This window comes from Emys orbicularis, chromosome 9, assembly GCF_028017835.1.
Source record: "Emys orbicularis isolate rEmyOrb1 chromosome 9, rEmyOrb1.hap1, whole genome shotgun sequence".
Classification (NCBI taxonomy): domain Eukaryota; kingdom Metazoa; phylum Chordata; order Testudines; family Emydidae; genus Emys; species Emys orbicularis.
The window spans coordinates 94431202-94444413 of record NC_088691.1 but is presented as its reverse complement, the minus strand read 5'-3'; the positions used below and the strand labels follow the sequence as shown (position 1 = coordinate 94444413).

General features: G+C 39.7%; 1 protein-coding gene across 1 annotated transcript in view; it reads right to left on the bottom strand.

Moving 5' to 3' along the window:
- The window catches only part of NAALADL2 (N-acetylated alpha-linked acidic dipeptidase like 2), a 550593-nt gene that overhangs the window by 21967 nt on the left and 515414 nt on the right, over positions 1-13212 (bottom strand). Inside the window, exon 12 of the mRNA XM_065411094.1 lies at positions 9168-9366. Coding sequence (XP_065267166.1) covers positions 9168-9366 — 199 coding nt within the window. The remainder of the gene's footprint in view (positions 1-9167; positions 9367-13212) is intronic.

The following is a 13212-nucleotide window of genomic DNA, read 5'->3' as shown; positions in this document are numbered from 1 at the left end:
AACTCAGGCATGATTTTATGCAAAAATGGTGACTGATAGATATAGCTTTAATTGACTGGGCAAAATTGGTAAGGTGCAGTAGGTGGACCTCAGCAATGGGTTTTATGCAAAACTGAGTTAGGGAAGAGCTTTTGTAGAGTCACTACAAACATGTGTCAGTGCGGAGATACCTGTGCTTGAAGTGGCAGCATAATAGGAAGAATAAAAAATAGCTAATTGGAGCAGAAGTGACAGGCTAATGCCTTGCATGTAGTCTTTGCTCTCTGCTTTTTTAAGACTGAAGAGACTAGTAGTTTTTTTGTTTGTTTGTTTTTAGTGTCTCCTTCAGCTAAGAAAAGTATGGTGGGAACATCAAAGGAAATTTCAGAAGCGTCTGCAGTGAAAGAGAGTATCTCTAATGTAAATAACAAGTAATCTCAAGATGTGGTTGAGTTGTTAAAATGAACCAAAAGGAATGAAACATACACCAAGAAAGGAAACCAATCCTGTTTGCATAGTATGTGTGTTATGAAAATACTGTATGAAGTTCTCTCAGTTTCACTGTTGTGTTTGGAATATTATTGAATACCTCATCTAGTCATAGAAAAGTCTTGATAGTTCAACATTTTTTAAAGCATAAACACATTCAGCTAGGTGATGGTGCAAAAATGGGCTTTCAGGTGAGATTTTCATGAAATGATGGCAGAAGGTTTTTGAAAGGAGTTTCAAGGATAAGAGACTGCAGGGCAGAAGCTGATGAAGAGGAGATACAGTAGATGCACATACACCACTCAGCATGGATGCATTTGTCTGATTATCTAACAAATCAACGCTAATATACAGAAATTAATTTTGTCATCTTGTCGCAATGAACCAATGGAGCTTTTATTCCCCCATGTGGAGAGTTGGTTAATTAGTATCACTGTAAGGTGTCAGCTAACATTTCCATTGCTGGCAATTTGCTCCAGGTTTCTGCATTTTTTTAGAAAGGGAAATATCTTCTCCTCTCCTTGGCATCCAGGTATACCTGTGTAGTGGGTGTTGATGGGGTTAAGACGTTTTGACTTATCAGCATCTATAGAACCAGTTTTTATTACTGCTGATACTGACCACCAGACTGAGAGGATGAGATGGAAGAGAATTCTATTAGTGGCAGTGATAAACTCATGTTTACAAACATCACCTATTTGCCATCAATTTGATGATCTAGGCCCCTGTCCAAAGTCCACTGAAGGTAATCGAAATATTGACCTCAGTGGGCTTTAAATATATGTATATGGTAAAGGGATTATCTATTTTTTGCCTTTGCACTCGTTTGTTAAGTTAGGTCAACTATAATACAGACAGTCAAACTGAAAGAGACATAAAAACAGAAAAGCTGCAATACTATGTAACCTCTGCTTTGAATCTACCAGCTCCTGGAACTCAGAACTCTACTACTACAACAACAGTCAGAGCCCTCTGACACCATTTCCCAGCATGCTTGGAGTCAGGGGTGGGGACAGAATGGACTAGAAACTCTTGGTGAAGCCAAGAGGGAGGCTTCTGCATGGTGTGATATGGACAAATGGTTTGCTGAGCCAAAGATGAGCCAGGGCTGCTCAGCCCCTCAGTGGGAGGATGCAGCCTGACTCAGAGGCAGAGCCCAAGTTTCGTTTCAGTTTTGAGCTTTGAGTTCGGGAGCTGAGAGAGAAGCACAACAACCCAGGGAGTCTCTGATTTACTCCTCCGCCCCACAAAGGGAGCCTTTTAACTGCTGTGGGATCTAATACATGGGAGGAGCAGTTCCAGCCCTGCAGAGTACATAATCCAGAATGGCTGAGATCTGACCCGGCGCTAGTTACTGAGAGCCAGCCAAGATCTCCACAGGCAAGGAGAGGATCCTGCCCTGATCTGGGGAAAAGACAAAGTAAGGGGACTCCTTTCTGTTCAAGCCAGCCAGTATTCACAACACTGGTCTCCAGACTCATCCTCAGCATACTGTCCACATTGGAAGGTGCCAGGGAGGGATCTGGGGGTTGAGATAAGTTGTGTATATTGGAGGTTGGAGAATTTGTTGATGTGTTAGTACTTATTAACCCTAACACTTTCCTTCCCCGAATAATATATTCCTGTTCCCAATAAAGTTCCCTTGTTATACTGTTATTTTGGGGGGTGTCAATTGTTTGCTGGGGTTTGTGTTGATGTACTTCATTGTTTCTTGTGTACTGGGTTCTATGCTCCTATCCAGCAGTGGTAGCATTATTCGTTTTCCCAAGGGACAGCACCCCTAATGTGTCAGGCTAAGTGAGGAGTCACCAGGCATCACTAAAAAGAAGCCAGCCCATTCAAGGAAAGGGGAGAAGCCACAGCAAGTAGCAAGCACCAGGGAGAAGACTTGAGCTACATCTTGTGGAGGAGGAGGGGGACTACACTTGATCATTGTGGAAGTGTAAAGAACTGGGGGCATAAAAACTGTCCGTGAGAAGTTATATATTCACCGGAATATTCATAGTTTGTAAAACTTCACAGAAACCTGAGTCATTTGGTTGAGGACTTGTATTCAATTTGGAACAATATTTCCCCTCTGCTTTGTTTACAGACTCACGGGGTGGTTAAGCACTGGAATAAATTGCCTAGGGAGGTTGTGGAATCTCCATCATTGGAGATTTTTAAGAGCAGGCTAGACAAACACCTGTCAGGGATGGTCCACATAATTAGTCCTGCCATGAGTGCAGGGGACTGGACTAGATGACCTCTCGAGGTCCCTTCCAGTTCTATCATTCTGTGATTTCTGGGTTTTTGTTTAAATGCACACACATTTTATTGTAACTTCAATGAAAGGTTTAGTTCAGGTTTGGACCAAGATTTGGGATGGTTTTTATTTTGTCTGATCCTCTTTTCCATAACTCCTTGCCATCTTTTCTCTAAGCTAAAAAATAATCTTCAAAACTATAGTGAGATGCTCTTTGTGCAATTAAGTGAAATATTAGGGAATGTGGCCAAGAATTCTTGGAAGCTGTGGTCTTTAAATACAGTGGTGAAAATGTTAAATTCTGGGCCATTAGTGTACATCTTGTTTTCAAGGTTAAACAACCGCCACATGTGAGGTCAGGAAGGAATTTTCCCTCAGGTCACATTGACAATGATCATGGGTTTTTTTTTCTCCTTCCTCTGCAGCATCTGGGTGTGGGTCACTTGCCAGGATTATCTGGGTATATATCTCACTTCACCATTTCTCTGCCATTGTGAAGACCTCAGACACTGGGACACCTCATTCCCTCCTATTCTCTGTCTGTGGCACATAACAATTTAGTCTCCTGTGGGATGTAATACTTTGGTCTCAGTTCCATTGTTGGACTCAGTGTGTAGGCGCTGGGTGGTGTTGACCTGTGATACACAAGAGGTCAGACTAGATGATCAGGTGATCCTTTTTGGCCTTAAGCTCTATGACTCTAAACAAAAGAATATGTATATCATGACAGAGAATTCATTAAACCTAATAACAAAAGCAAATATCAGCAACAGCGTCTTAGAGCAAGCAATGGAAATCATCCCCACTTGATACAAGAGAGTAGCAGAGACAAACAAATCAGTAACCATCAGACTAACAGGCTCAGTTTACACAGACTGAAGATGATAACAATACTGGCACAGTCATCAAAAGAAAAGACAAAACATCAGGTTCAATGTATTAGGTTCTAAGAGCTTGGAGTCCTGACTCTGCTCCTTTTCCTATTCTGTGGAGCTCCCTTTCCCTCCCACCTCTGACTCAATCCCTTCACTACCCTCTCACCACAGCAAGCCAATAGCCTTATGTTCCTTCTATTTTATGCCCCCTGCCAAGCCTCCCCTCAGAACAGAATCACTTTGGACTTCTGCTAACAAGTCCCTACCCCCAATCTGTCTTTCAAATGCCTTCTCTCAATACTGGCTCCTGATCTGAGGGGGTTGGGCTCAAAACCCATCAGCTGGGAAATTATGGCTTATCAGGCACACGTGGTATAATAGATCAAAAAGGCACATGAATGGAATGTTTTCAAATTGCAGAGTCTGATAGGAAAAAGAACAAACTAAGTAAGGTTGGAAATGACTCCCCTGATACTGAGAAAATACAAAGACCTGGTCACTATTATGAACTTCTGCAAAGCCACCTCATTGTCCTCCTTCCAACCCCTCCTTCAAATTCTCATTTGTAATGATGCCTAAAAGCTTAACAGTTAGGCAACAGGTGTTCAGAGATCACTGCCTATCATGCTGACCAGTACCATTTCATTGTTTCCTTGTGCTCCCCTTCTCTTCATCCCCTTGTTGTCTCTTGTCTTATACTTAGATTGTAAGCTTTGGGGCAGAGATAACCTTTTTTAATATGTGTTTTAATAGTGCATAGCACAATGGGGTCCTGATCCATGTCTCAGACTCCATGCTGCTATTCAATTCAATATTATTAATAATAAAATAATGACTCAAAAATAAGAAAATTAAGAAGGCAGAACTGCACAGCAAAAACTGCGATAAAAAGTAACCTGGAAGAAAGAAAATGGCTAGCTGAAAGAAAGAAAGAAGGAAACACAGGATATGTACACATCATGCCTTCAAGAGAATCAAAAAACCATTCAAATAACCATCAATTTACAATATAAGGGCAGATTCAATTATAAGAACAGGAAGATGGATGGAAAATATCCAGTAGCTTTCAAACCTTGCCCTTCTTGATGATAATATCACCGTGGAAGAGGAAGGGAAAATATGAGGTTTAGGATTAGGGAACAGAGAACGGATTCATATAAAAAAAAATTAAAAATGAGTTTTCATCCAAAACTCAAATCAAACTTGAAAATAACCTTTTGTGAGGCAGGAAAAACTTCCTCACCCCATTATCATTCATCTTTGTCCAGGTTTCTGGTTAAGACTACAAGTAGAAAGCCCTAAAATTTCCTGGTGGAAGCTGCTCTTGTGTATTTCTAGTATGGCTGGGACCAGGAAAACTTGAGAGAGAGCATGTTATTGTGAGATTTTTCAATCAATGTTGCCAGATAATATAGATAATCATTCAAATGCTGGTGCTTTCCTAAACTAGACTGAACAGGCTTTTAAGGTTTGCTCATCACAGTAAGTTTATTATAAGGACATAATTATGTATGAAAATGATCAAAAATCAAAGGAACTTGAATTCCATCAGTTTACTAGAGTTATACAGTCATTATTAATAATTATTTAATTGCATTACAATAGGTCCAACTGACATCAGGGTCCTATTGTGCTAAGCACATACAGACAGGTAGTAAGAAACACTTGCTGTGCCAGACAGTTTACAATCCATGTAGACAAGACAGACAAAGGAAGGATCACTATCCCCATTTTACAGATGGAAAACTGGGACACAAGGAAGTTAAGTAACTTGCCCAAGTTTGCCCAGGAAGCCTGTGGCAAAGCACAGCCTAACTGTCTTGAGTCCCAGTCTAGTGCCTTAGCCACAAAAGCCATCCTTCCTTTTCAGCTTAGATTCTAGAAAAGAAAAATATAATATCGGTTCAAAGACCTAAGGATTAAGGATAAACACCAGCCTGCCAATAGTGACTGAGAAGTGATGCCTGAACTTCAGTGAATTTTGTCAAGTACTTTGATTGAGCTTGAGAATATGAGTCCAAATGAATATACAGGGAGAAATAATTTTTTCATGAAGAATATGTGCTTTATTGTGCACACACATTCTTCCTTCAAAAGACTGTAAATTACAGTATTTATGGAATCTTAATGATCTAAACACAGTTGGAGCTTGAAGGTCAAAGCTGCAAACTGCATCCTAAATTTCTGTTTACAGATGAAGTACGGTATTTATTGTGGCACTGCTTGTGCTGCTATAGTTAAAGGTCTGCCAGCGTTGCCATTATAAACCACTATTTCAGAGGTTTATAACTTGCCCATCAATCTTCGCACTGGGATGAAACACAGCACACAAGGTCTCAGCTGTGGGATTGATTTTTGCTGTTGTTGTTGTTTTCTTTACCAAATTACAAAAAGAAATTCATCTGGTAAGTTTTAAAGCTATGAGAGCAATAAAATAAAGGTCACTTGTTTCAAATACTTCTTAGTGTTCCTATTGTATAACCCAACTACAGCTTCAGTTTTAAGACACATTTTGCAGGCTATTTATACATAATTACACCAGCGTTTCATTCTTTAAATAAGGAATTCTCCCCAGAAATCGTTAAAAATACTGCAAATAAAGTTGCATCAGTGGGTTAACATTTCCCTCCCAAAGGGAAGCTATGGTGCATCTTGTTGTTCTTAAAACAAACAAAAAAACAAGGAAATCAGATTTTTAGTTGTAGGACCTGAGTCTCATTTACACTAAGGGTATATCTAAAGCTGGAGGATCAATTTAAAATGCACGTACATGCTAGCTTTGATAGTGCTAGTGTGCTACAAATAGTGCAGCCACAGGGGTGCAGGCTGGCTGCCCGAGTGTATACCTATGTTATCAGATGGGATTGTACATGGGTGGCTATTCTGCACCACTGTAGTTACACTGCTACTTTTAGCTCGCTATCTCAATCAAAACTAGCTCGTGTATGTCTAGCTAAGCTGGAAATTACACTTAAAGCTGCAGTATAGGCATAAGTCTCTTTTACACTGCCCCGGCTATGTACAGGGGCTTTAAAGGGCACATAAATGCAATTTACCATTTACTTAGTGTGAATGGGAATCAGGCCTGTTGTGTAAGGCACCTTCCTTTAAAATGGTTTGACAAGAGTCTTAGTCAAATGGCATTTTTGGATTCCATGTTATTATTTCTTAGTGGCTCTGGATCCCATTTGCTTAGGGCTGGTCCACACTGGGGCGGGGGATTGATCTAGGAAACGCAACTTCAGCTACGAGAATAGCGTAGCTGAAGTCGATGTTTCCTAGATCGAACTAAGTTTACTTACTGCGGGTCCACGCGGCGCAGGCAAGCTCCCCCGTCGGCAGCGCTTCCTCCTCTCGGCGAGCAGGAGTTCCGCAGTCGACGGGGGAGCGCTTCTGGGATCGATTTATCGCGTCCAGATGAGACGCGATAAATCGATCCCAGAAGATCGATCTCTACCCGCCGAATCGGGCGGGTAGTGTGGACCTACCCTTAGTTTCCAAGGGCCTCCCAATACACTTCACTCATTTGGGGATCTGAGAATTAAACTTGGTCCTTCCCGTCTCATTTATATGACTGCGTGCTCTCCAATGTGTGTAAGAGTCACACAAGCAGGTCCAAACTACCTATCGTCCATTCTCATAGTGCAGAAAATGAGCGCTACAGAAGAGGGGAAGGGTTAAAGTCACTCTTTTAAAGCGTATGTATAAATAGTGTTATAAAAGGTGTGAATCATTTACTTCTGTAGTACACTACTGTATATGTTAGGCAGAACACTTCAGAGCAAAGCAACACTCTGACAAAGCATGGAAGAAGGAAGTCACATCCAAAGTGTTGCCACAAAACAAAGCATGATCATGGTCCACTTTTTAAATCGTAAGTCTAACTTACTGAAACCAGAAAGAGAAAAGTTACAGAATTTTCATTTTAGTAAGGCTTTTGAGACAGTCCCACATGACATTCTCATAACCCTAGGTACTCTAGATAAAATTACTAAAAGGTGGGTGCACAGCTGGTTGACAATCGTACGCTAAGAGTAGTTATCAATGGTTTCCTGTCAAACTGTGAAGGTGTATCAAATGGGGGTCTGTCCTGGGTCCAGTACTATTCAACATTTCCATCAATGATCTGGATAATGGAGTAGAGATTATGCTTATAAAATCTGCAGATGACATGAAGCTGGGAGGAGTTGCAAGCACTTTAGAGGACAGGATTAGAATTCAAAACAATCTTGACAAATTGGAGAATTGGTCTGAAATCAACAAAATGAAATTCAATAGAGACAAGTACAAAGTACTACACTTAGGTAGAAAAAAATCAAATGCCTACAAAATATGGTCTATCAGTCTTTCTTTGGTGAACATCTTCTTTCATGCCACAAGCTCAACTACTGTGAGAATGACATTGATTGGTCCCACCGCAAATTTTACTCTTCTGTTAATATCCCCTTCATTATAGCTATAGGACTGATTCATTTCCATTCTAGGCTCCTCCACAATTTACTTTTCTTATATGGTTACACCTGTTTAATACCATCCTCAATGCTTGGAATAATCTTCCTCTTATTAAGTACCAAACTTTCGACTCTCCTCCAAATCCTCCCTGGAGGACACAAACCAATGCTCATCTTGGAGCAATTAAAGGGAGGAAGACAGAAAAAGAAAAACATTTTCCATCTATTTCATTTTGAGAAAACCATAAAACAACATGATCACTACTGAGCAAGACTTAAAGCCTAAACATTTGGGTCTGGAAAGTTGCTTAGAACTATTTTAAAACAGTATGTTTGGAACAGTCAAATGGTTGCCTTTAACCAAACATATTTTTTTAAACTAAAAAGGAGTACAAATTTCTCCAACTACCGAGTCAACTCTAGAAGCTGAAGTGAGGAAGGCTCATTCTTCCTTCTCCAGAAGATGAAAGGTGGACTGTTTGAGCCATTTAAAACTAGTCTGGACAAAGCACTTGAATATTCAATAGGGAACAATTTAGGTAAGGGGGAGATGAACTAATTGCCCCCAAAGCTCTAAAACTCTAGTTTCTAAGAGGGGGAAGTTATGGAAGATGGCTGACTAAAGCCCTACCATTCAGACCAAGGTACTCTTTATCCCATTGAAAGTACCTAGACAGGGAAAGATAGATTAGCACCTACGTGCAGATTTTATATAACACTATGCTGGATCTTCTGTAACTCAGTGTTGTTTAAAAATTTTTTGTTAAGTTTTTAATAAAACATTGAGAAGCATGTCAAATACCATTAGATTTCAAAATATTTTTTCTTTTGAAAGCTTGCTGTACCATCTAACATAAGTATCTGTCCTGCTGCTTGAGTTCCTATAGCACAGAACATCTTGTTAGCAGTGATGTCATGACAGAAATGTTACAAAGATGCACTCTAATCACCTCCTGCACTGGTATGAATTTAAATTTTTTCCTGTAAGGATGATTTTTTTAAATTTACCTTTTATCTTGGATTCTCACTGAGACTTTTAAAAGAGGCATGACAGTTTTGAAAGCTAAGCAATGTGAGATGATTATTTTAGTTGGAATAAACGAATGGAGAACATACTGAACATCCTACCTGTAAAACCCTGGAGGAACTTGTTGAACTAAGAAGTTTTTCTCCAGACCTTGGAGAACATCATTAAGCATTCTCACTCGGATAGGAGCTCTCTCCTTGGGATCATTAGCTGGACGCATCTCATCTGACTGGAACAACTCTGCACTGTCCCTCAGTCTTGAAGCCATTGCCAGCAACTGACGGGTGTCTAGTTGGTCACCTAGTAATGATAACAGAAAGATACAGCTCTGTAAATGATTCAAAAGGCAATAATTTATTGCTGTCAATAAAATAACCTATACTTTTTTAAAATGGCCACGTTGTCTTAGGCTGGAACAAAGGCATCTCTGGTGGAGTTAAAACCATGGATCAATGGAGCCTATAATCTATTTCACATGTACAATAATTTTTGCAGCAGTACCAACTTGTGCAGTGATCTCTTAAAATCTTACAAGCTAAGAAGAGTCAGACCTGGCCAGTATTTGCATGGGAACCCCCCAAAGGAAACTTAGTTCTGCAAGAAGTGATGGTTAAATATTGGTAGCTGGAACTCTTCTTTCTGAGACAATACTGATCCAGTGCTGTTAGATACTGCTTCTCATGCCACAGATTCTGTATGTGTTAGTCTACTGCATCTGAAAACCTGTCCCTATAGTATATAAGCACCAGCTCCTGCCCTTTCACCCTTTCCTCCCTCATAAAAAGCATAAAAGCATACACACCAGAGCAAGAATTTACTTGAATTCCATCTGTCATCTTAGAATACTAAGGGTACTTAAACTTTGTAGTCCATAAGGTTATTTTGCCTTTATTATATTCAGCAGTCATGCAAGGAACCTATAGGCCTGTATCTTATAAGACATTAGCTTCAGCAGTTATCATAATGCTTGAGGCCTATAAACTTTGGCACAGATAAACAGCCCAACATTAACCCCTAAGTTTGGGGAACAGAATAATCTCTCTCTTCTTAAGTAACAGTGAGGGGGAGTTTTGTCCCTAGTGACACCAGCCAACGACGGACACATGAGCTAACATCAGCTTTTGGAAAGAACATCTGACCACAAGAGTGCCATGGTAATGAATTGACGTATTTGATAATAAGCTGAGATCATTAATATACTAACCTATAGAAGGACATGCCAACATTAGTAGGGTGAGGAAATACAAATAAGGAAGAGGAGAGAAACCCCTATTGGCACTAGACATGGTGATGTCAGCATCACATATTATGAAAGCTGTGTCTCAGCCTGTGTGTAGTAGGGGAGAAAGAGAGATGTGGCCCTTGAGACATGCCGGAATGATGGCCACTGGTGGTGATGATGAGGAAGATAATGGCTAACATTTGGGGTTGTTCTGCAGGGGATGGTGTGAGTGTGGATGTTCAGATGTACCTTCTGTATTATCTCTATCTACAGAGCTAGACTGTTTGTGACTTCGCTAAATGTATTAATAAATTATTCTAAATATAGAAGGTTTCCTATAATGTGAGTGTTGCAGCTGTTCACATCGGGGTTCCCAAATATATACTAATTTTAATAATACTGGGCCTGATCTTGGGACAAGAACCTGTCAACCCTCAAAGTGGTAACTGAGGATTCTAAAGTAATCGATAAATATAAATATATTTAATAATCTATAGATTGGGCTACAACTTCTTAAAGGTTAATTACATTTGTAGAAGGAGTTTGAAATGATTCCTCTAAGTTAAAACTGTACCAGTTAACAGAGTCTGCATTTACTTACAGTTTAACACTTTAATGGACATTTAAGTGTTATACTCCAATGAGCTCAGTGTTTTCAAAATTATTAACAACACAGTGAGAGTTAACCTGGCCTGATATTTGCCACCAACGGAGAAATTGAACAAATGAGAGCTTATACAAATGAACAGCACAGATTCAGTTGAGATTCTTCCTGATTTACAGAGAAGGGGGAAAAAATGAGATGCATGAATTGGAGAGTCTTCTGGCTTGTGTAGTGTATTCCCACCTGCAGTGCTGGTGAAGGGTATGCTCTCCTCTCAGTGCATGCACAGATCCCAGTAAGGTTCACAGAATCAACAATGTTCTGGTAAGCGCAAGATCTACCTGGCCTATTAATGATGGGAAATGAAACCAGCAATTCAAATAAACCTCAAAAATTTTAAATGCTAAATTTGATCCAAACAGAACTTCCAGGACTTTAGAAGTTTACCCATCAGTAGCTGAAAGTACAATCTTCAAATATTTTTGGATCTAAGATTTTAGCTCATGAGTATGTATAATTAACAGCAAGAGAAGAATACACAATTCCAAGATTACAAGTTAAAGGTACCAAAGTTGCTTGGTTAATAAATATAAACAGATATCAGAACTGCCACCAAAACCTCTTTGCGTACATGGATGGGTGGACTTCGGTGGGAAGGGTGTGTAACCATGATAGAAATAACATTATGAGGCTGAAGGATCCCCCTGAACTTCCCACTGTCTCCTTGCCCTGAACAGAGTACTTGCTATTGATTATATTTTACAAAGGGGGAGGGGAACTTACAGATCTCCCACACACTCTTCTGTCCGCTGCATTCAAATATGGTGCACTCTGGAGTGATCCAAAATGCATCATCATGGTGGAGAAGACAGCAGGTGGTGTAGCAGAGGTTGCCACATTTGCTGAAGTATCAATATGAATTTCAGCACAGGCAGAAGTCACTTTGACGGGAAAAAGTGAGAGAGGGTGGGTTAGAGTCAGATTCGGTTTTGGGATAAGATTTCTTTGGGGCATAGAGGAAGGAGAGGTTGGGCTGTTTCTAACTTTTTTTAACCTGTTTGCTATTCCTTAATGAGGATGGATGATAGGCAGTGATCCTGTACCACTGTATTGACATAGTTATGGATTAGAACTGTGAAGTTTAGTTATATTGGTTGACAATTCAATCAAATATTATTTGAAGGTATAAAATTTAATCATAAAAAGCAGAAAATTTTTGGAAAAATATGACATAAAAAATTAATGCTCTTATCTATCCAAGCTTATCTTCTATTTGTGTTGGGTCCCAACAGCACAGGTTTTAGGTTAGGTGCTAGATTTTGGCTGATTCTAAACGGTTTGCCATAGAGGCACACTTCATATGTCTCAAAGTATGTTAGACTGTATTAACCATCCTAAAGAATCAAATGACAGTGCAGTCTTTTCATAAAACTGTGAAGTTTAATGGAAGAGAAGCAATAATCTAATCACAAAATGTATAAAATAACAGAAGTTTAATCTTTATGCTACTATTTTCCTTTGTAAAATCTTTTACTTTACTCAGAACTCTTCTCTTTCCGCTAATAAGCAATCAGCAGCCAACTAGAACTTATTGGTGTGATAATGAAAAAGGAAAGAAATTTATGCTTTGACCTAGATTTACATGACGCTATCTCCTGCTGTTTTGAATGCAAAAGACGTGAGACAATTTGCTGCATTTGGCTTTTAGTGGCTTGTTGAAACAGCTTAACAGAATCACTGTGTTAGTCCTCTCTTTTCACACATCCAGTAAAATATCTTATTTTTTCCCCCTTGGATCTGAACATCAAGTTTGGGGTTTTTTTGGATATCAATAAACTAACTCCATTTTTGGTGTGGATAAACATATGCTTGAATCAGCCCAACAATCTCATTAGGGCCCAGTTATAGTGTGTAAGTATAAAACTGTACCCTGCAAAATCCACCTGACAGTTTTAAAATATCTACTGAGAGCAACAAAATGAAAGACAAGGCAAATTTATGGTTGAATTTGTTCCTTTTAATTTTGAAATATTTAGGTCTCTGCAGAGTTCATATGATAAGGCCTAGGTTATGTCATTTAAAGCCACTTTAGGGGGAATTCTGGCAAAAATCCCTTCTTGAGCTCCAAGCAGGGTAACGCAGATGTTACACCATGTTCAGCTCTCCATCCTTGGCCAGCACTGGTAGCCATGGCCTCTCCATCTTCATGTCTCCTTTTAGAGCACCCAGGAGGAGCAGTAAAAACATAAGCGAAATCCCCCACCCATATCAGCAAAAGTGCAAGGATCATATACGAGTAATGAAAGTTATCGAACAATCC